This window comes from Sparus aurata, chromosome 14, assembly GCF_900880675.1.
Source record: "Sparus aurata chromosome 14, fSpaAur1.1, whole genome shotgun sequence".
In the NCBI taxonomy this organism is placed as follows: Eukaryota; Metazoa; Chordata; class Actinopteri; order Spariformes; family Sparidae; genus Sparus; species Sparus aurata.
The window spans coordinates 8,324,785-8,347,456 of record NC_044200.1 but is presented as its reverse complement, the minus strand read 5'-3'; the positions used below and the strand labels follow the sequence as shown (position 1 = coordinate 8,347,456).

Sequence of the window (22,672 nt, the reverse complement as noted above, 5' to 3'; positions counted from 1 at the left end):
ACATGGCAGAGAACTGCCTGTACCCAAAAATACTCACATCAAGGTGTACAAATATTCATAAATATTTTGGAAAATAAAATTACTACCTCGGGTTCATGGTCGATATGTTATTCAAGATTAAGAAATGAGATATGCTTTCCAGGTGACCAATCTGATGCAAGATTTTTTCATTGCTGCACACAGGAAATCAGAGAATGACAGCTAGATTTACTGCCAACTCCAGTCAGCTAAAAAGTGAGTGGTGGAGTTGGACTATAGGTTTGTTCAGAGTATATAAAAAGGTCTGCATTGGCATGAGGAATGAGCAAGCAGAGAGATCAGGAACAAGTGAAAGCATAACAGAGCATATATGAGATGCTAATGATAGGATGTGAGGTACAACACACTGACCTCTGTGATGGAGGAATATTCCTCTACTGCTGACTTCAGCTCATTTATCTGTCTGCCCTTCTGTAAAAAAGGAGGATAAAGGATACAACAAGGAGTGTTTTCTGAAGAAACTGAAAAGGGGGCAATAGAAAATTACCTTCATCTGGAAACTTTTTTTATTTATTAGAAACAGTAGCTAAAGGTTTCATTCACATTGAATTTCTGAATGGATTCAACAAATCAGATATATAGAATGATCACTACTGCCACAAAAAGGGTTACAGTGAGTAAAAAGGATTTCTTTTTTCATTACAAAAAAAAAAAAAACATCATAAAAGGCACTTACCTCTAGAATCACAGCTTCCTTTTCACTAACGACACCATCAAAAGAGTGAATCTGCACCTGTGGACATACAAAAGGCAGTTACATAAGAATATAAAGAAGGTACAGCATGATGGCAACACAGTTGACACAGTTGTTTCCAAGACAGACTGACAATGCAAAGGTCATCTTTTGAGGAAGGATATACAGTCAAAAATGTCTCCAGAAAAATAGAATAAGGAAACTGCACTGTGAGAGAGAGATTCAGAATGACAGAAGGGATGTAATGATGCAGAGCTCAATGTAAAAAATAATAACGGTCGGACAGTACAGGTACCTGTAGGTCAGCGTTAATGTCACACAGCTCTGCTATTCTCCTCTGAAGCTCGTCTGTCTCCATGGTTACCTTGAAGTTCTGGGGAGCCATCAGAGGGGAGTTAGGGCAGGTGGTCACATCCTTTTATGAAAAAAAACTTGCAACAACATACTCTTTGTAAACAAACTATAAATGGATGAGTGCTACTGAGCCCTTCAGAGTCAGGTCATTGATTTTACTGTTAACTCCTCAGATAAAAGTCCTCTTTGGACAGTCAAGTACCTCTTCCTGAAGAGAAGCAATCTTGGCAATGAGACTCTGGTTTTCTCTCTCCTGAAAAGAAGAAAAGCAATCAATAGCAGCGGTGGAAATGAAGACTCAGAGTGTAACAGAGTAGAAGGTTTACGACTGACATCCCGACTTAAAGAATTTTCCCATTTATCTAAAGTTTGAATGCAATCTTTGGATTTGGGGTTTGACTGTCTAAACCATTTCCAGCCACAATGAGTAATGCTAGTCAAAGTGCCTCAGTTTGTCATAGCTGCACTGAATGTCAAGTACAGTAATTTCATTCCAATACAAATGGGGTCAACAACAGTTGATGATTTGATCATGTTCATGACATTGCTGTTGAAATGTGGTGTACTGTATTGGCAGTACAGCAAAGTGGGCAGTGGGTAACAACAGTGTAGGCAAAGATAACAGACACAAGCCATCTGTTTGCAAGCAGAAAGCATTTTTATAGATTCTCCTCGTGCAGCCCGAGTTTGACTGACCACATGTTTGCTGTGTGCGGAGGCGCGAGCTCTGCCTTCCTCAGTACAGCTCAGAGTGGCCTTCATCTCCTCCACCTCCTCCTTTAGTATTTTCTCCTTTTGCGCCAGCTGATGGTTACTGCACATAAGGACAAACAGAGATAGAAGTCAACACACTACTACAATAAATCTGTGCTGTGCGTTTGCATGGATGTGCATCTTACATTCTGGCCTGATTGCGCAGCTCCTCATTCTCCTCTGCCAGCTTCTGGTTGCCGTCCTCCATGCCCTCCACCACTTGCTTCAGCTTCCTCACCTCCTCCTGGAGCTTTTGGTTGCTCATCTGCAGGTCGGCAACACAATATACCAGCTCTGATGTCTCACTGTGGGGGGAAACACACAAACACTTGACCACCACATCCTAACAACCAAACTCCACCATCAGAGCTTTACTCTGTCTACTTCAGTAAGTCTACTCTCACACTGAAAACATCCACTTTCAGACACTGTCTCACACTGGCAAAACAAGTGGAGAATCTTCTTTTCTTTAACATTTTGTGGCAGAGCAATGGTAACTTCATTAATGATTTAAAATGGACTGAAAATAGTTAAGCTGCTGCACAAAGATTCCTAGTGTATATGGTTAAATTATTGGAAACAAGGTGGCTCCTGACGAGCCCAAAACAATCAAAGCCGTCGGTACGTTTTCATTTTTTATCAAAAGGCCAAATTACGCTCCCCCTGGAAAATGAAGAGATGTTTTTTTTCCGATGTGTTACAGTCAATGGATTACTACAGGGAGTTTTCCATTTTGCCGTTTACATATTCTAATGAAATAATATTTGCAGTTGTATTTGCATGGCATTACTGCCAGCATGGAACTTATCAAATAATTTAGGTCAATTACACCTAAGTCAAAAGAAAGCAGGTATAATAATTAAAACGCTAGTAATTGTAATACGTTTAAAAGGTTCAGCAGTTGCCTCAGTACTGTAGAATGTACATACTTATTTTTACCCTTGGCTGGCTGGCAATACACACTAATAAAGCCATTGGTTACCTAATTTTATGCACATTTACACTCTTATTCATTCACACAAACATCACTTACAATTCTGCTCTGGATGCCTCCCCTCCAAAGGCCTCCAAGCTTCCTGAGGTCATATTGAGCAGCATGGACCTCTTCGCTAAAACACACACGAAATTAGATGTGTGAACAGTGAAATGATGAAATGAATGAAATGAAAGGCAAACATATGAGTGATTGCACACACCCTTACCAGACAGGCTGTCTCTGAGTTTTACCGAGTCCTGGGTGACGTCATCTGTTGGCTCATCCCTGAGATATAACACAGAAATCAAACATCAGATTATGTAAGATCAGTTGCCTTTATATTTTTCTAGTGTTTGGCAGTCATGCACTATGCTGTTGCTTTTGGACACCTGAAAACATGTTTGAAATGATGGTCGAACTGTTCAATTTTTGATGCCTGGCAGACCGAGCACTAAAAAACAGTCAGCTCTGTTTAGTCTGAAACTTATTCTCTAAGTGATGTACAAACATAGCCTGTATATACTGCAAAGAGAGCCCACTGGTTAAGGCACAATGCTTAGGCTTTTTAAAGATATGTGTGGTCGGTCACCTCATACATACAGGAATAAGTTGCCTCAATAAAAATGGACCTCTACTGTTGCCCTTCAAAGTATGAAGTCTTAAGCTTTATTTACAGCCCACACATCAGGCCAATTTTAATGAGATAAATGAATATAATATAAACTTTAAACAAAACAATTTGATTTTCACTTCCAACCCTTCATCAGAGTTAGATATCAGACTGGATCAATGGTGTCAAGTGCACATTGACATCAACCTGACAGTGCGCAGAGTGCACTTGATGATTACGCAGAAATGCCTATGAGGCAAACGACACAATGGTGTTACATTAAGATGTAGACAGCTGAAACAATGGGGAAGAAAAAGAAGAAGAAAAACCTTTCATCTGATGCATAACCCGCCTACACAACATCCACTTGCATAACTCAAGCACAACATACGAGTGGTTCTTCTCTGAAAGGCTAAAAAGAAACCACAGGCCTGGTAGAAGACAGTACAGGCTGTCCTTTTCATGCCACGTTAAAGAGGTTGGAAACTATTCTACAAATGTGTAGAAAAAAAAACAGAGGAAATGCTGTATATTTTTTCCTCTAACACATAAATGAGGTTAGCATACAGTTAAGGTGCAAAAGAGGAGGCACACTAAACAAAAAACGAAACCACTGACTGCAAAAGCTGTTAATTTCCTCTGAAACCACCAGTTGTCACACATAAAATTCAAAATAGATACTCGAGCAAGACAAAAACAGGGGCAGAAGAATACACAAATACCCGATGATTAATCCACTACTGGTTTATAATTCCGTACTGGCTAACTCACAAATTTCACTTTTCTCTTCCATCCACACACAGGAAGGTCACAACATGTCCTGTAGCTACATAACAGCACAGCTGGACCTTGATTCCGCATTTTCCTAAGATTATTTTTCTCTCAAATATGAAACCTCAAGATATTTGAAAAACTAAACACCTTACAAACCCAGAAAATCTCGTTTTTGAATAGATAATCATGTACTTCAGGTTTATAATGCCTGCTTTTGTTTTACCCATTGTTGCGGCAATCGTCGATCCACTCCCTCATTACGGCGTGATACGTGTCCAAGTCAATGGAAACATCTTTGTGTTCCGGATCGAGCATGTTGCAAAGTTCCTCCAGTCCGCTGTCTTCTGAGGTGCGACTGGTGGTGTGACGCAGGTAGTCCACAATGTGAGAGACAAACACTTTACCTGCAAGATGAAAGTAGCACAGAGACACTTGAAAGAAATCTTCTCTCATCTCTGGATACTTTAACCCTGTTAGAACTGCGATGGTTAATATATTAACAGATTTATTATGTGTATATTTTCATGAAACACAGCACTTCTCAATCTTTTTGTCTTTGTCGGGTTATAGGTGCACGCTGCAAAAGCAGTAACCATAGCGACAGGAAGAATCAAGACTAAATTCTTTTTTGCAGTCGGTTTCACACAGTTCTCAATGCTGTCTTCTTTTTTTTTCTTTTTTTAACTCTTCAGCCTTCACAGTTACCACAGCAGGAATCTAAACTGTGGGCTAGTTTTCTTTCATCTCACAAAAATCCATTCAATGATCTTTCAATATTCAAGAATAATTCTCTCACTAAAACTCAACTGCACATAATACACCATGCAATGTTCAGTATGTTTACACATGGTACTCTTCAATTCCATATACAACAAAACACAAAATGTAATCAGGCAGAACGTTGCTATATCTCTACAGCAATAGTGAGATTAAACACATTAAAAAAAATTAAAAATAAAAATGTCAGACAGACATAACAAACAAAGAAACAAAGACAGAAACATACATTTCCATCTGCCCAGCACAAGAAATCAGAGGAGATCAAATCCCGAGATCAAGAAAAAAGAAAATCTGGCAAAAGTTTTTAACAAAAATGAAAAGAAATGACCACCACTTCCATATCCCTGCCGCCCAAGATGGTTCACTCCAAATGGCATTAAAAGTGTTTAACACAGACAACACACAAGTCTGTGAACAGATGAAACCCCTTAAAGGCTGGAAAGATAAATAGAACAGATTTGTGTTGTTAATGCTGGAGGCACAAGAGACAACACGGATATTGTGTTACTGTGGCAAACCGAAGGGAACACACTGTCATACTACCCTCAATGAAAATTATAGTTTGTCACTTGGCTGCTGTATTCAGCTTGCTGCAAGACTGAAATGCATGACCCAAGCATTAATGACCATGTGTGCATGTATGTACCTCGGCGCTGGGTGTCACAGGCATGGAAGATGGTATCAAGCAGATTCTCTTCACAGATGAGGCTTATTTCTGCCATATTCTCCTTCCTGTTTTCAGAAGCGAGTGATGATCCTGGACATGAATATGAGACACACACACACGCACACACACACACACACACACACACACACACACACACACACAGTTGACTTTCATAGAAAAGCAGGCACATGATAAATATTCCCTCAGGCATGGCAAGACCTGTAATGGCATGATGGCCTAAAACACTATTGCAGAGTTACATAATGTAAGTTTGTCTGGGGCTACAAGTGTAAGTTAACAAGCCATCACCACTTATCCCCACTCTCTATGCAATAGCTTCACTTTATTATAAAAAAAAAAAACTCCCAATCTACTACCAAAATCTTATTTGACAGAATCGGCATTTCATCTTTTCTCACAGCTTTCACCTGAACCTCACACTTCTTGTCAGTGTCAGGGAGATGAGACTCAAAGCAATGGAAAAACTAAGCAGTGCACTTTGAGTCAAGTTATATTGTCAAACTACTGTTGATTTCAGTTTTCTGTTCCCTGCTACAAAAACCTTCACATCCCAGTTGGCCCTCAGCCGCTCCTCCCTACCTCCGTCTCCCATGGACAGTCTTTTCACAACCAGAGCCGGGTAGGGTAGCTCACACTCGATCAAGTTCCCCGTGTCTCCTGAGCAGAAGTTGAGATTGTAGGATACAGTGCTGTGGTTTGGAGTGAAGGTATGAGACAGAGGCGGGCTCCTGCTCGGCTTTTCACTCTCGGGCTGCACTGTCTGGGGTCCTCGTGTGAATGTGAAGTAAGGTGACTCTTTGGACTGCCCCGTGGGTGTCGAACAATACCTCTGCCATTTCTTAACTTGTCTCAAATCACTTCCATCAGCACCTCTCCTCTCTCCCAGTGTGCTAGTGACGGTGTAAGTGACATTAGCTGGCATAGTGGGAGTGGAAGGGATGGACATGGGGACTGAAGAGCCCAGGCTCCCCTGGGACACAGCAGAACTCGGCATACCCATCCCTTTCCCCTTTCCCTTCTCCTTCACTCTCTCCTTCCCCCTCTCCCCCTCGTCTCTGTGGATGGCCCCTTTCTTCAGAATGGCCTCCAGGTTGTGCCTGAGGCCACACTGTGTGCTGTCGTAACTGCCGGAGGAGAGTTTGGGAATCTGGAACGGTGAATTGGGCTCTCGATCACCACGCCACTGAATGGTCTGCAGTTTGCGGCAGATGCTTTCCACGGGATTGTGACGACGATTGGGCTGCGGCGTATAATAATCCATGCTGCTGGTGGAGAGGCTGCAGAGCTGGCTCCCTGGCTAGAGGAGAGGCTGAAGTCTGTGGAGAGAGAAGCAGAAACTATTTTGTTTGTAAAATAGAGACAAAAGAATATACAGATTAAAACACTGAGAAAGCCATTGGTTATTCAGCTGGTGGATGACCAACACTGCAAAGCATCACACCATGATGTACTTGACAACCGGCACATTCGGTCTGTTAAGGACTGCTTTCTGTGGCTGTTCCAAGACTCAGTGGCTATGTAGACAGGAGTCTTAATAACTGTAAAACAAGTGGGCGAAATAGAAGATGAGGATGAAAGAGGTAAAATGGACATCAATTAAAAACCTCCCATTTATTGTGATTATGGATGAATAGTTTAGATCTTGCTTGTTTTTTTCGCTCCAAAACCCCAAAACTCTTAATTCACTGTCACAACTGACAAAGAAAAAGCTGGAAACAGCAAGTTTTTGACATTTCAGCTTGTAAAAACGACAGTCGATTAACCAATTTACCTAAACAGCGGATATTTTCGGATAGGAGATTCCGCAGTAGTTACAATGCATGCAAACCAGTCCACAAGTTTTCACATTTTAAATCCTGGCTTTCTCGGTGTGGAAAGATTAAAGCAAATCTGTGAATCCGAGGCATCACCTAGTGGAGCGCCAGGTGCGCAAACGAGCTCGTTAATTCGAGAGTTTCTTCGCGAATTGTATACACAGCAGCGCTTAGTTCAGTCAAATATATAATTTTCTTGGAAAAAAAATAAATAATGCAACTGGTTGTCGCAATTCATTCCGTTATAGTATATTTGCAAAATGAACAACTCTTGTATAATCAAAGAATACGCGATACAGCCTACGACAGCCACGTTACCTGGATAGGTTTTTGTTTTTTGCTTTTTTTAATCGTCAGCAATACATTACATCCACACAAACACATGAACGTGACCACCTTGTCCAACAACAAAAAAAAAAAAAAAAAAAAACCCACCTTCTGTTTTTACCCTCTCACACCAGCCTCTGTTTGCTAGCAGCACACACAGGGGTTGAGTTTTTTTGTTAGCTTTTGGCGAGCAAATATCCGCGACGAAATGTTTGGACCAACTGTCCGGGCTCGCACGCAAGAGAGCACGCGCACAGGTAGTGTGAAGCACGGCGCTCGAGACGGAAAGAGTTCAAACCCGCGCGCTCCGAAAAATGAGCCGGCACCCCCTCCCTGCGGCCTGAAGGAGACACGGCACCCAACGTATCAAGACCACGACTTCATATTTCTTATAGATGGGTGGAAATTTTGAAAGTCCAATTCGTGATATATTGTTTTGAGTCGTCCCAGGTCATGGTCCCCCACCCTCCTCCTTTTTAAAATGACTCACCAACAAATAGCCCAATGTCGACATGTCAGTTTGTAAATAAATGAAATACCAGACGGATGAAAACCAAGACAAGTGGCTCAGTATAACCACGTCAAGGTTACTCAATTATTATATTGGCTTAAGAAATTTGGATGTTTGGCGTCGTGTCTAATGGGACTGGATGCAACCTGTGTGCGCTGTAAGCGGTTTAGCAGGTAGTGTCGGCAGGTGCACAACCGGTTCATTATTCACCGAAGCTGCTACATCTGGTGAAGACGGCGGTGTCCCTTCAGGTAATTTTGAATTTCTTTCTTTCTTTCTTTCTTTCTTTCTTTCTTTCTTTCTTTCTTTAATATTGTGAGCATGAATTTTGGAGATACATACTGGTGGCAAGGCTGTGTATCAGTGTAGGTACACCACATTGTGTTGTAACTACCGAATTACAGACACGTAGGCCTACAGAGAACTTCTGTATGGACTGCTCAGTGTAATTCTGTCACATGGCCCGTTTCTGTTTACATCTGCATTTTAAGACGATATTTGATAAGGTTTAGACAGTGTGGCTTTCCTTTTTTTAATATAATATATGATATTATACATGGACAAAATTTAAGAAAAAGAGCTGCGATCATATTATCAATTAGCTAAAAAATGATCACACACACAGTGTGGAACCCGCTTCCCTACTGACTTAAGTTTGCAGTGTGTTGTAAGAATGTACAGTGACCTGAGACTATTAAATTTTTTTTGCTCAAAGTCAAATTTGTTTTTGGTGCTTAAAGAAAATAGTGCACATTAAAAGTTTATTTTGATTGTATTGTTAAAATATTTCAAATTGTTTTCAGCGAATCATCATTTCCACGACCCCAATGACTGACAACAGCACTCCAAGCTTTAAGGTATTCAAACTGTTTAAGTGTGTTGCGGCTTTATGGTTTGTAGAAGAATTGGAAGAATGCCAAACAGCAGAAGATGTTCATAAAGGCTCCTTTTTAACTGCCATTGTGATCAAAGAGCACCTACCCTCAATAGCTGCTCCAGCTGCAGCATCTTGAAGATTCCTTGGCTTCCTGACACTTAAAAATCCCCCCTTTTCCTCCACATAGAAGATATTCCAGCAGTGCCCCGTGTCCTCATGTTGCCAAGAGCGGCAATGAGAGTCACTTGGAGCCACAGTCATTCAACAGTGTTCTTGATGTGACACCAAAATGCATGAAAAAACAATCCAATAGATAAGCCAGTGCTTGAAAAAGTCCACTTTCTTCCAACCTGAGCAAGCCTTTTCTAAGGCATTTGATTTAGCTCTTGGTCTGTCCATTTTGTCTCCATTTTTGGATGGTAAGGACGCAACCAGTGTCCACTCCTGTGCTCGTCCTCCTCTACCCCTTGCTGCAGCCTGATCAGCAGAATCCACTTTCCCAGCTCACGCTAAGTAGCTGGAGCTTTGCTTGTTTTCTGACCCTGAACACCTGAGCACTAGACAGCAGGCTCAGGTGGAGATTAGAGCGGACATTTGTGGACACACACACTCACTCAGAAGTATAGTCACGAGGATGAGAGTTGGCTTTGGTTTGGAGAATGGAGACAAACAGCAGCAGACTAAACAAATGTTACAATAACACAAATTAAACCATGCACAAGTGGGTCAATATCTATGCAGGTATTTGATGTAAGAAAGATAATCAGAAGCAAATTTAAAAATACAATATAAAAAATGCATTTTCTCTGATATTTTCACACGGTGTGGTCATCACCACTTTCCAGTACTGTAATCTGGGATTATGGCACAGGTAACCTTCTGCACCAGGAGGGAGGGGATGAAGAGCCAGTCTAATCCCAGCCAACTGGAACAGATAACTGACTGAATGGTTGGCCAGAAGATATTTCTTTTTAAAGGAATGATCACATGAACCAGTCTTGCAGAACAGCAGGAAAGGACAGCCCTTGTTCCTGATAAATATGGCACATATTTCTCAACCTGCTGTAACATATATGTACATCATATATGCAGCATGGGGACATAATGCTCTGTCAGTTACACGTCTGATACAATGTGGATTGTTCAATAAAACATTCAGGTTCATTCTTAAATCGCACTGTTTTCTTTTCTTTTGTGCTTTTTACCAGGCAGCTGACCTTGTTATCCAGCTGGCTTCCACTCCAAACCCCAAACCTGATGTGTCCACCTTTGGTTCCACCTTCACTGACCACATGCTGACCATAGAGTGGAGTGCGACTGAGGGCTGGCAGGCTCCGCTCATCAAGCCCTTTGGGAACCTGTCACTCCACCCGGCCTGTTCATCACTACACTATGGAATACAGGTGGAGGATTCAGGCTCGCTTAAGTGGATTTAGTATCTCATCCGATGCTACAATCGGTCAGGAGACTGACGAAGCTTCAGTCAGGATGGGGCAAAAAAAAGGCCTGAATGAAGGTTTTGTCATGTTCAGAACATAACAAGATGTGACTTCTTATGGCATAGATTTATAAAAAAATAAATAAAATAAGACCAATTAAGACACAACAGAATCTCAACCAGGGTCATAGCTACTATTAGCTACATAGGTGACTCAAGTGTGAATTCACAATCACCTCCAGTTGAGAACTGGTTCAAAAATGATCAGATCCATCTGAAAGGTATGCCTCAGTGTTTATTAGTTCTTGCTATCGAACGGACAATTTTTTTGAAGGAGTGCGGTGGAAGAAACTGTCCAAAGCGTGGCTTCATTTAACAAAAAAAGATGACAACTGTGCTTGCTGTGATTTGTCCTAAAATGATAATTATAAGAAAGGGTGGAGCCATCAGCGATATTCTGAAAACATATTTCTGCGCAACACTGGCTTAAAACAAAGCCGTGTATATGAGACTATGCATCAGTAATGCTGCTTCCCAGCTGAGCAGTACATGTACTACAGAGGGTAAACATCCTCCGTTGTGCTAACATCAGTACAAGTCAGGCAGGCTTAGCAGAAGAAAACCACAATGACTATGATTGCAGTACAAGCGTTCTCTCATTTCATTAATTGCGGAGGGACTTGAGAAACTGGTTTCAAATGACACAGCAAGAAAACAATTGAAAATATGTACCCCTGGGTCACATGCATGCCTTTTCTCACTTGTTGACGCTGAAAACTGTGTAGGCCTTTTTTTAGACACAGAAAATTGATCAGTTATCAATAAAGGAATCAATAAAAGATTAAGACTTTTTAAGGAGAATTGATAATGGATTTGGTATCAGTTAAATCTTATTTTAAATTGCCTTCTCTACTTATCTACTCTCTGCTTTTGCTGAATAAACACATTTGTATTTCTCCACTAAGACCATGCTGACTTATTTTAGAATTGAGCATTTAATCCAGTACATTTTCTTCCCTTCTCACCAGCTCTTTGAGGGGTTGAAGGCATACCGTGGGGATGACAACCAACTGCGTCTCTTCAGACCGATGCTCAACATGAACCGCATGTCCAAGTCTGCTAAGAGAGCTTGTCTGCCTGTAAGATGGGTGTGAGGAATGAATGGATAGATGGATGAAAGGAGTGTTGGAAGTGATGAGATAATGACTGTTTTTGCCTCAAAAACTGTAATTTTAGCCACAACTACAACTCAAACTTCCACATCTGACGTGCCATCACCGCCGTCCTTGCTAGTGTTATGTCTTTTCACCCACTCAGCCTCCACTCTCCTTACCCTTCTCTTTCTCCACCTCTCCCCCTCCACCAGGTGTTTGACCAGTCAGAGTTGCTGGAGTGTATCAGGCGACTGGTAGAGATTGACCAGGACTGGGTTCCTACCACGGATGAGAGCAGTCTGTACATAAGACCAACATTTATTGGCACTGAGGTGAGAAGGATAATGAAGTGCTATATTCATTTGTGAAGGCAGAAGTTGTTGTTTTTTTGTGTGTTGTTTTTAGGGTATACTCATACTAGGCAATCCATTCCATGGCCATGTATGTTTGACCACAAAGTTTGTTTGACTAGTGTGAGGGCTCCGTACCATGCTCAAGCACCATGTTCAGGCACATTGCTATGTGTTCATGTGTCTTTGGCAGCTCTCTTTGGGCGTAAAGAAGCCCGCCCATGCCTTGCTGTATGTGATCTTGAGTCCGGTGGGCGCTTACTTCAGTGTTGCGGGGGCCCTGTCCTTGTGGGCTGACCCGAAGTACACGCGGGCCTGGAGAGGAGGAACTGGAGACTGCAAGATGGGAGGGTGGGTAAACACATATTGTATGAATGCTATGATTCATTGATAATTCAAGCACTCAACTCCAACATCTGAGTGCTGATCAGTCATCAAAGACAAGTGCAGATAAAGTCTTAACAGCGCCTGAAATGAGTTATAAGTTGTTTAGTTTTATGCATTTCACAAACACACACACAATGGATGATTTGTTTGGTGTTTGGGGGTTTGAAGTAAAATAATTTTCTCATATTCACCTTATGGTACAGTTACATGCAATGCTGTAGCTAAGTTAATCATAGTTGTGCTTTGGATTTCTGCAGGAACTATGGGTGTTCTTTATACGCCCAGTATGAAGCAGAGGATTATGGGTGTCAGCAGGTGCTGTGGCTGTATGGCGAGGACCACCAGATCACTGAAGCCGGAACTATGAACATCTTCCTGCACTGGATCAATGAGGAAGGAGGTTTGTCACACAACCAGAGGTACGACTGGTTGTTCCATTTTACCACAGTATACAGTAAACAGTTACATACAGGGTGTCCCAAAAAAATGTATACACACTTTAAATAATTGTAAAGTTGGTGTTTATTAAAATTCATTTGATTTTCAAAATGTAATAGAATTAACAAACATCATTTCATTGTTTTGTCACCGCCTGTTCTCAAACTGACGTCCGTTCTGGTCCAGACACTGCTGACAACGCGAAGCAATGGAATCGCACACATCACGAAACAATTCCCTTGGTATTTGCGTGCATTCATGTTCAATGGCTGCTCTCAATTCAGCGATTGTTGCATGTCCGTGGTCTCCCGGAACGCTTCTCGTGGACGTTCTAAACAGTTCCATCAGCTTCAAACTTATCTCTAATTCAAGTGATGGTAACTCGCGTTGATGGTTCGTTTTGAAACTCCCTCCTAAATTGTCTTTGCACTTCAACTGCGTTTTCATACTTCCAGCAGCATTTTAGAGTGAATTTCCTTTCTTCAAAGTTTAGTCTGGCTGCCATCATTAATTCCAATGGGTTTAATCTGCAAAGAAAAAACAAACAATTGAGTTATCAGCTGCTAAAGTGTGTATACATTTTTTGGGGACACCCTGTAGTATTATGGGCTTTTGATATTAAATGTTTCACAAGTCTGACCTCTTGTGGCAGAACTGTGTCATTACAGGACAATGTCCTCCCCACTCATCATTTCTTTCAGTTTTATTAAATTATTTTTTGTTTTGTTTATTCCTTTCAGAGGAGGAACTTGCAACTCCACCTCTGGATGGTATCATACTCCCAGGTGTAACCCGACAGAGCATTCTGGAACTAACCGGGAAATGGGTGAGTTGGATGGAACCACAAAGGACAACATGCATGGATAAATATTCAAAATGAGGCATCACATTTCCTCTGGTCTTTTCCCCTGTCTTCTGTGCCCATGCAGGGTGAGTTTAAAGTAAAAGAGCGCTACCTGACCATGAGCCAGCTGTGCTCTGCTCTGAAGCAGCAGCGGGTCAAAGAGGTGTTTGGCTCCGGTACAGCCTGCATGGTCTGCCCCATAGGACACATTGTTTACCAGGGAGAGGTAAGACGGGGAGCGACACATTCTATGAAGATCTGTGCTAAACAATATAAAGTAAGGTTGTTTAGATTAAGTTATGTAATATTTGATATGAAAATGTTTACTTATATGAAAATTAGGAGTAGTGGTGTATCACTTAGAATAAGTGAAATCTGAATAAGTCTTTCGGGAAAAATATTATTCTTAACATTTTACCCTATGTTGTGTAGTTAAGCCTTCTCCTTTGTATTATCAATTTTTGTTCATTGCCTGTGCCATTGCATTTTTAAAGCCATCTTTTACACAATGTAAATCAAACTTTGCCCCCATTGGTCTCTATCACCTGCTTTGTCTTAATTAAAAACAGACAGTTTGACAGAATTAGAAACTGTTTTCCTCAAACAATTAGCAATTTTTCATGTGATTTCCAGATGAACACAGTCATGGGCACTGACTGAAATCAACTACAGAGTGAAACACTATATAGTTTTTATTACATATATTATTATGTATGCTTTAAAGGAACGGTTCGACATATTGGGAAGTGGTGGCTGACTCAGGATGTTCGAGGGGCAGTGGTGGAAAAAATAAAAAGGCCACCAGCTGTATCTAGTGGGGCACCAGTGTCAGGAAAGTTGTGATATTCGGTATTTATAGTGAAGAGAGGGCACTTCACCAATTTTTGTTCACTGGAAGGGCACCCTAGGGACACTTTATAATGTTTTATCTACTATGAGTGCATCCAAGAGGGCACCCATGCAGCGTTTTTTTGTTTTTTTTCTTAATGGGGTTGATCCTCCCTGAGTCCTTTATTGTTGAGAATAAGATGAGAAGATTGATATCATTCTTTGAGGTATCTCTCTATTATCTATTAGGCTACCGCTAGTAACCAGCTAGAACAGCTCAGCAAAAAGATTTGATAACATGTGGAAACAGATTGGTTTCATTGAACTGTCAATAAAAATCTGTTATATGCCAGTCTAGATGTAGATTAGTTAGTTGTGGGCATACTGGTAGGCTGATTTTTTTCACCTTAAGATAGAGCTAAGATAGCTGTTTGCCCTTTGTTTCTTTATGCTAAGCTACGCAGCTGTAAGCTGTAGCCTCAGTCCTTAGCTTTGAGTCTCCCCAGTTTGGCTTCTCATCTTCTGCTTTATGATTACTTATAGGAAGTATTGCTTTTGCATCTAGAGCCTCCGTTTATTTCAGTCACACTGTAAAAAAGTTATGCTATCTTTATTTGATAAAAGAAAATCATATGAAAGACGTACATTTTAATACAGTAAAGCAGTTATCTGTGCACAGTTGTTGATAAATGAGGCTCACGGTCTCTTGTGACGGCATAGGCAGTTGTCATCTTTAAACGCTCGTCAGAACCCTGTGGCGTCTTGTTTTAATATCATTATGTGCTTACTTGATACTCTCTGTGTTCTCGTAATTCATGTTGTAACAAGTAGAATCACAGAGCCCATTAATGTTTTAAAATTGTGTGTGTTTTTGTGTGTCTTAGAGCTTGCACATCCCTTGTCAGGATAACAACTCACAGCTGACTTCTCGGATTGTAAAGGAACTCAAAGACATACAGGTTGGTGGATGCACAAACACACACGCACACTAACACACACACATCCCACAGATGTTTCGCCTAGCTTAGTAACAGCTGGTTGAGCATCTGTGTTCCTTGCACTCCTGTCGCCCTCAGGACTCTATTTTCATTGTACTGCTAGATTACTTTGAATAAAGCATTCCGTGATGTGATTTTAGAAGGAAACATTGGAAGCACAGCCTCCTTCAAAATAAAAGTTAGGAGTGCCAGTGGCAGCGGTATGAAATGACAATATGCGGAATGCCTGTACCTACTGTAGTCGCATGTCAGTCCCATAGTGCTCAAACGTTCACGATAAAGAGGATTCACTAGTAACGACAAAGAAATGGAAATGACTAAACTGAAAATGTGGTCGATTACAAACAAAAGCAAATATTCCCACCAAATATTAACTTATCAAGCATCTCCTTAATTGCATTACAGAACTGTTTTCTATTTTTTTCAGTTGTTATCTAACTCAGTGTGATAAAAGCATTAAGTTGTATTTTATGAAAAAAAAAAAAAAAACCCCGTTGGTCCTTATTCATTGTACACCCGCTGCATGCCTTATCTTGCCTGTAAGTACATGGTAAGTGAAATATCTTATTAGGTAATGAGTAATGACTTTGTAATATTGTACATTGCCGACAAACGCGCCACCTCTACAGTCTGCGCAGCACTGCAGGTTTCAACAGATTCATAATGTTCTTTGCTGAAGGCTTGATTTGTGTTAATGAGAGCGTTATGTATCGCTGACTTTCTGTTATTGTGCCTTGTAATGAGCCGATTGTAAGTACGGGTATGAGCTGGACTGTGATCATTATATTCTCACTCATACTGGGAAATGCCGTCATAAGTTCACCAACAAATCGTTGAGTGTTGCAGGTGGCTGTTTGCTGAGCATTCCCAGTGGTATCAAGTGACTAAGTATATTTACTCACATCACCCACAGTGCATCTTAGCCGGTGAGTGACATCCCTGAAGGCAACTTATTCAAATACAAGCCGCTTACTCTGGAGCCACAAAAGGCGTTATACTTCTTATTCCACATATGTGGTAATGCAACCCCAAGAGCTGTAAACACACTTTACCGTGTACTATTGTTGAGGTTATTCTTTAAAGGTCTGTGTGTCCTTACTTACTTGTTTTTATGACCAGCTGTATATGAATGATCAGTTTTGACTGGTTTTGCTCTGGATGCCCTGCAGGCTCCCACATCTACACTATTACACGTTACAGATAGTAGCCCTCTCATTAACGTCCTCTAAAACACTTTTATCAGTTGACGTGTCTTATCTCTTCAACTAGTGACTTTTGTCTTCTCATCCTTTGCTTTGTCTCCCTCTCCTTCCCTTTACTTGCTGTGTTGCGTTTTTGCTTTTTTATTGTTTTTTTTCTTTCTGGTCAGTCTAGGGCGGCCGGGGGATTAGCATATCTGCTCTCCCCATCACCCAGGCCTTGTGTGCATGCGTGATGGCGTTATCAATGTGTTGACCACATCTTAATACCCGATAACATCTCCCCTTCGTCGACAGTGCTTCAGAGAGAGAGAAGGGGCCTGATGGTGGAGTGTGCAGAGTTGGAGATAGGGGCAAGACAAACTCCTGAATTCTCTCATTAAGCTTGCTGTAATTGCACAAACCCAATTATTGCCTCAGCCTTTTGTGATCTTCAAAGGCAAGATGCTGCAAATGAAGCCTCGAACAAGTGGGAGAGGAGGAGGAGGAGGAGGAAGAAGATTTGGTGGTGGGGGAATGAAGGGGCGGCAGCGAAAGCTTAATGAACAATAAAATCGACAAAACGCTGGAAAACGCTGCGCTCCATCCGCGGCGCTGTTAAATCTGTTGACATTTCATTTGCAGGGAAGCAGCACAGTGTTATCCCCCCACACACACTCCTCCTCCCGCCCCTCTTGAAGACAACATTGTGCAACAAACAAACGAGTGGTCTGAGGCAGCAGATGAAAGATGGGTTTACTAAGTCGCCCTGCTGTTCCTCTTTCAAGTTAATTAGAAATCACATTCTTTTGTTTCCCCTTCGCAGGCGTTTATTTACTTTCTCACTTCGACCATTAGAACAAATTTGCAACATGAGACACAAATAATTGGATTTGTCTTCGCGGCTGTCACGGATTGGGGAACATTTTGTTTTGATTTTTATTATAGTTCCCTTTCCTCTGTTGTGTTGCGCTCTGTTGGTGGCTGAGTTTGCAGATTTGCTCACGGATATTTGATTTCATTTTCTGATTTGTGTTTTGCTCGCAATTAAGCAAGCGAGAGAAGTTTAGTGCTTAGTGAATAGAGGTTTTCTCTTCACCGCTCGGGCCGCTGGAGAAACGGAGACTCACTTGTAACCTTTTCATGACCTTTGTTCTCGTACAGTATGGACGCACGCCCAGCGACTGGACCCTCCCGGTGAAGCAGTGATGAAGAAGCCTGGACCACACACCTGCACGCTCACACACCAGTGTGTGTACAGGAAGAACATACTGTTATGCAACAACCATAGACATACTGTAAATGTAAATGAACAAATAAGCAATGTATGTGCAACATTTGTAGTCTAACTGCAACATGCTGGAGAACAGCTCTGCGGCGAGTGTCATAACACACCATCTCCTTTTAAACTTAAATTAATGACTAACACACAACTGTCCAAAAATAATTAACAAAAGCAGGCTAATGTCTCATGCAATAGTGCACAATAAATTACAGTAACACAGCCACAGTGGCCTATTCTGCTGCTCCTCATCTCCTTTTCCAACCCAACATCGAGGACATAGCTGTGGCTTTCGGAAAACAAATGTTACAGAGAATTTCATATCACATGTGTAAGAGTTACAAAGCAGCAGTGTTATAAAAAGGACCCAAGATTCACGGTTGAGTCAAACTTTAGTTATGAAGTTAAACACTGTCAAAAGTGAAAGCCACCCATCCGACTAGTGCTTAAGTAAAAGTGTTTCAGTATCAGATATAGATAAATATAGATAAATGTACACTTCCTCTCAAAAGTTTCAGGTCACCCAAAAATATAATTTTCTGTAATGACAGCCCACACTTTGATTCATCAAACGAGTTGCAAGATATATTGAAGACATCATCAACTCAACTCAACTCAACTCAACTCAACTCAACTTTATTTATAAAGCGCTTTAAGCAGCCGCAGCTGGGACAAAGTGCTGTACATAAAACAAGGTTAGAATTATGTTATTATGGTTTTTACCATAATAGTTTTGTCCTTCAACCTGTGTCAAAGAATCCTCAATTAAAAGCAGTAACAGCCTGATGTACTTGTCTTCTTGCTCAGTTGTTTTTGCTGGTCTTTGAAGGGAGTATTACATACAGGATTGTATGAAATTTCTTGTTTCTTGGCAATTTCTCGCATTGAATAGCCTTCACTTCTCAGAAGAGTGTGTCAGAGATAAGTTTCAAGCCATTTTTTAGACTAAAATCAAACCCACAGATGCTGATGCTTTTTTTTCTTTCTTTAGTATCAAAATTAAAAGTAAATAATGAATAGGTTAACATATATGTAAATATACAGTTGGCCTAATCAATTAGTTGCCTGGGAGATTTTTCTGATAAAAAATGTGCTACTTTTTCTCTGATGCAGCATGTAATCTGCAAAGTAGTGTGCAACTACATCCATTAAATAAATATAGTGAATAAAAAGTTCAATACACGCTCCAAAATGTGATGAAGTGGAAGTATAAAGTAGCAGAAAATAGAAATACTGAAGTAAAGTACAACTACCACAACATTGTACTTAACTTTAGTACAGTAATCGAGCAATTGTACTTTCTTATTTTCTGCTGCTGCAATGCAGCTACAACTTCACAACTGCTACTGTAATATACTGTAAGTTTTATAGTAAAGTTAAGTTTAGGAAGGTGGAACAAAGACAGTTTTCCTGAGTGTTTATACTGTCATATAACAGTCTTTCCAGCTCCTCTAAAACATTAATAATAATAAACTTTATGTATATAGCATCTTTCAAAACCGAGTTACAAAGTGCTTTACAATAATGACATATAGTTAACACAACTTAAGGTATGAACAAGATAAAAAGATTTAAGATAACAATGTATAGCATCAGTTAAGAAAAAGCACAAGGTATAAGTGGGTTTTAAAAAGAGAGTTAGAGGATGATATTGAGTTTGCCTGCCTCAGATCCAGAGGCACAGAGCTCCACATCTGGGGCACCCAGACAGGGAGGAAAAGTTGCTTTTCCTCACAAGTCAAGATTTTGGAACCCTCAGTAAGGCCCTGCCAGTAGATCTCAAGCAGTGATCAGGATCATAGGGAGATAGCCAATCACATATATGGGCAGGAGCCATACCATTCAGGGCTTTAAAAACAAGCGGTAAAATCTTAAAATCAATGCTGAAACTCACAGGTTGAAGGGCGGTAAGGATTGGTGTAACGTGGCCGCTTCTCTTTGTGCCATGGTCTATGGATGTGACACCTGTTCATGGCATTACATCGCAATTTTAGAGAAGTGATTGAGTCAAAACTGTGTTTTTCCTCGTGTTCCATCCTTTGAATGTTTGGGTTTGACTGTTTATAATGACGTATGTGCAGAGTTTGACACTGAGGGGCTGTTTTACATGAATTGCTGCAAGTGTAGAAAAATCTGTTGCTATCATATGTGATATCACAAATAATTCGGAAATTTGGAAGCAATCCTGGTCTAACATTCGGCAAGTGTGACGTGGAAATTTGAAGCCTCCAGATAACATACACCGAGAATTGCCTTTAAAGTAAAGTGGAAGACAGAGTATAGTTTTAAATAATGGGGAGGGAGATGTTACTTTGATGGACTTTAGCGAGATGATTTAACATCATTGTGTATTTGTGTGAATGGTGTCTTCTTGTCAGTGTTCACTCATTGGATTACAGAGCAGTGGTGTCTCACTGTAAATAAAGCTCAATAAATATTCAGCTAACCATCGTACATTTGCAGTAATTTAAAGATACCCAAGTGCAGTAGTCTTTAATTGTGATTGTCAGAAAATGTCTGTCTGTCTTCAAGTTATAATCCAATAAAAAACATTGTCATTAAAACAATATTTTTTAACCTAAACATATGGCACTTCTAACCGGGTGCAAAAAAGCATCGCCACTCCAAGTGCGGTACTTTTCAAAGGTTCAGGAACTTAAGGGCGAGCCAAGCTCTGCAGAGATGCTTCCACAGTCCTTAACGATGCTGAGGAGTGCTTTCCTGCCACCCTGCACACACACACACACACACACACACACAAACACACACACTCATGGAGAACCTGGAACAGAACCAAAGCCATCAGCATAATGGAGTCATAACAGAAAGCCATCAAACCAGAGAGCCCTTGGCTTTTTGGCTTTTCACACACATGTACAGACACACACACACACACACACACACGCGCGGCATAATTCAGGATGCACTGTACTAGTTTAAAATTTAAAACTCAGAAGTTTAAGTTATGTCCATTAGTAAAATGGGTCTTTGTATGTCTGCCTGTCTATGTGTGCACATGTTTGTGTGTGTGTGTGTGTGTGTGTGTGTGTGTGTGTGTGTGTGTGTGTGTGTGTGTGTGAGGGGTTGCCCAGTGGCGTGCTGAATGATTTTTGGCTCTTTGTGAAGACAGCTCATTTTGGCAGCAGCTCCCTCCTTGTGTGCAGTGGCACAGCTGGTGTAGAGCCCAGTGAGTGCACGCGCACACACACACACACACACACACACACACACACACACACACACACACACACACACACACACACACACACACACTCTTCAAAATGCCAAACACCATCTAACCTACTCGATCCAGGCCACTGGTTAATTTACCACAGCACCTATCTCGACGTCTTATTCTCCGGCCTAGTTTCCTCTGCTTTCTTTTGTTTGCTTTTCTCTCGCTATGAAGCGCTCACAGCGGTTTGTTCAATAATCATTAGCTATAAATTAGTCTCTCAAGCTCCTCACTCCATTAATCGCCCACAGGGATCATTACACTTACATCTAAATCTCATCTAAATGACATGTAGACAGGTGAGGACACTTTGCGTGATTGTTTAAGGGCATGTTGGATGTTAGCTTTACTGAAACGGTTCCAGGAGGACTAAAAAGCGAATCTGAGCTGTTATTTCATTGATATTTACTTTGAGTCGACAAGTGTTGATACAGTCGCTGATGAGCCTCTGAGCTAATAATTCAGAACTGAGTCAAAGTGTTAAAGTGGCTGGTGGTGTGAAGTGATGGAGACACTGGCACATTTAGTCTCTGATCTATCTCGGGTGCCTTTGCCAAACTTTTTGATGCGATATCGGTGATATCGGATTAAATTCTTTCATTGTTTTACACCAGTTACATACATGAGATGGACAGAATATTGGCTACGTATGCTTTGGAAACCACTGACATAGTGAGAACAAAAAAGAAAAAAAAAGCTCAGATATATTACAGGGCTTCGGTGTTGGTTTGCATTTTGCATCTCATTGCGAGACGGGGATTATGAAGACTTACCAACCTATTTTTGTAAAAGAAAAAAACATAAAACTGCACGGTAAATTCAATATGATATATATGAAGCGTGAGCATATGTGAAATAACTAAAAATATGGCATTTTTTTGTATTAAATGGGCAGTTTTATATCCACTTCGGGGCACAGTATTACAGTAAATACATCACAGTATATGTGTCATGCTCGTTTGTTCCATCCCTTATACATACAGTATACATCCAAACATACATTTATCTTTATTGGCATAATAGTTTAGTACATGTTGCCAACGTATGTCTCTCTCCATTTCTCTCAGCTCATAGTATCCCCCCCCCCAGCTCCTCCATCTCTTTTATTCTATCCCTCTCTCCCTCTCTCCCCATCTTCCCCCCTCCACACAGGAACCAGGGACCCCGGCAGGCCGCTCCCATTCAGCCTGGAGACGGCGATGATGTTTTAATTGTCACTTCTTGTTAAGGCGTCCGTGACATTCACGCGGGGACAGAGGGGAGGCGGTCGGCGTAATCAGAGGAAATGGAGAGAAAGAGAGGGAGAGAGGGAAGGAGAGAGAGAGGAGAGGGAGAGAGAGAGA

The 22,672-nt window shown here is 41.1% G+C and overlaps 2 protein-coding genes across 15 annotated transcripts in view; one reads left to right on the top strand and one right to left on the bottom strand.

Annotated features, from left to right (window-relative positions):
- The window catches only part of lrmp (lymphoid-restricted membrane protein), a 33,574-nt gene extending 23,926 nt beyond the window's left edge, over positions 1-9,648 (bottom strand). For 8 of the 13 annotated variants that reach the window (XM_030439501.1, XM_030439511.1, XM_030439510.1 and 5 more), the window contains exons 1-12: positions 7,918-8,088; positions 6,248-6,984; positions 5,627-5,737; positions 4,424-4,604; positions 3,043-3,101; positions 2,874-2,949; positions 1,987-2,145; positions 1,784-1,901; positions 1,290-1,340; positions 1,029-1,106; positions 716-772; positions 391-450 (exon numbers count right to left, since the gene is read on the bottom strand). In XM_030439501.1, the coding sequence (XP_030295361.1) occupies positions 391-450; positions 716-772; positions 1,029-1,106; positions 1,290-1,340; positions 1,784-1,901; positions 1,987-2,145; positions 2,874-2,949; positions 3,043-3,101; positions 4,424-4,604; positions 5,627-5,737; positions 6,248-6,929 (1,632 nt within the window). In that variant the 5' untranslated portion in view covers positions 6,930-6,984; positions 7,918-8,088. Of the gene's footprint in view, positions 1-390; positions 451-715; positions 773-1,028; positions 1,107-1,289; positions 1,341-1,783; positions 1,902-1,986; positions 2,146-2,873; positions 2,950-3,042; positions 3,102-4,423; positions 4,605-5,626; positions 5,738-6,247; positions 6,985-7,109; positions 7,198-7,439; positions 7,459-7,917; positions 8,090-9,301 lie in introns of those variants that run through there. The other 5 variants (XR_003986673.1, XM_030439503.1, XM_030439506.1 and 2 more) reach the window with 5 other exon arrangements.
- bcat1 (branched chain amino-acid transaminase 1, cytosolic) lies at positions 8,203-18,692 on the top strand. Of its 2 annotated transcripts, none has more exons than XM_030439519.1 (11): positions 8,203-8,571; positions 9,124-9,177; positions 10,410-10,600; positions 11,664-11,774; positions 12,002-12,121; positions 12,333-12,490; positions 12,784-12,926; positions 13,705-13,790; positions 13,894-14,034; positions 15,521-15,595; positions 17,977-18,692. In XM_030439519.1, the coding sequence occupies exons 3-11, from the start codon at positions 10,490-10,492 to the stop codon at positions 18,019-18,021; spliced, it is 990 nt and encodes a 329-aa protein (XP_030295379.1). In that variant the 5' UTR covers positions 8,203-8,571; positions 9,124-9,177; positions 10,410-10,489; the 3' UTR covers positions 18,022-18,692. The 2 variants fall into 2 exon arrangements, with proteins under 2 accessions (XP_030295379.1, XP_030295378.1); XM_030439518.1 differs by having other exon boundaries at positions 10,406-10,600.
- The last annotated feature ends 3,980 nt before the right edge of the window (positions 18,693-22,672 follow it).

Excerpts from the sequence above, each read along its gene's own strand:
- bcat1 (XM_030439518.1), top strand. The coding sequence starts at position 9,148 with ATGACTGACAACAGCACTCCAAGCTTTAAG. Across the intron at positions 10,601-11,663 it reads CACTACACTATGGAATACAG|CTCTTTGAGGGGTTGAAGGC; the intron begins GTGGAGGATTCA and ends CCTTCTCACCAG. Across the intron at positions 14,035-15,520 it reads ACATTGTTTACCAGGGAGAG|AGCTTGCACATCCCTTGTCA; the intron begins GTAAGACGGGGA and ends TGTGTGTCTTAG.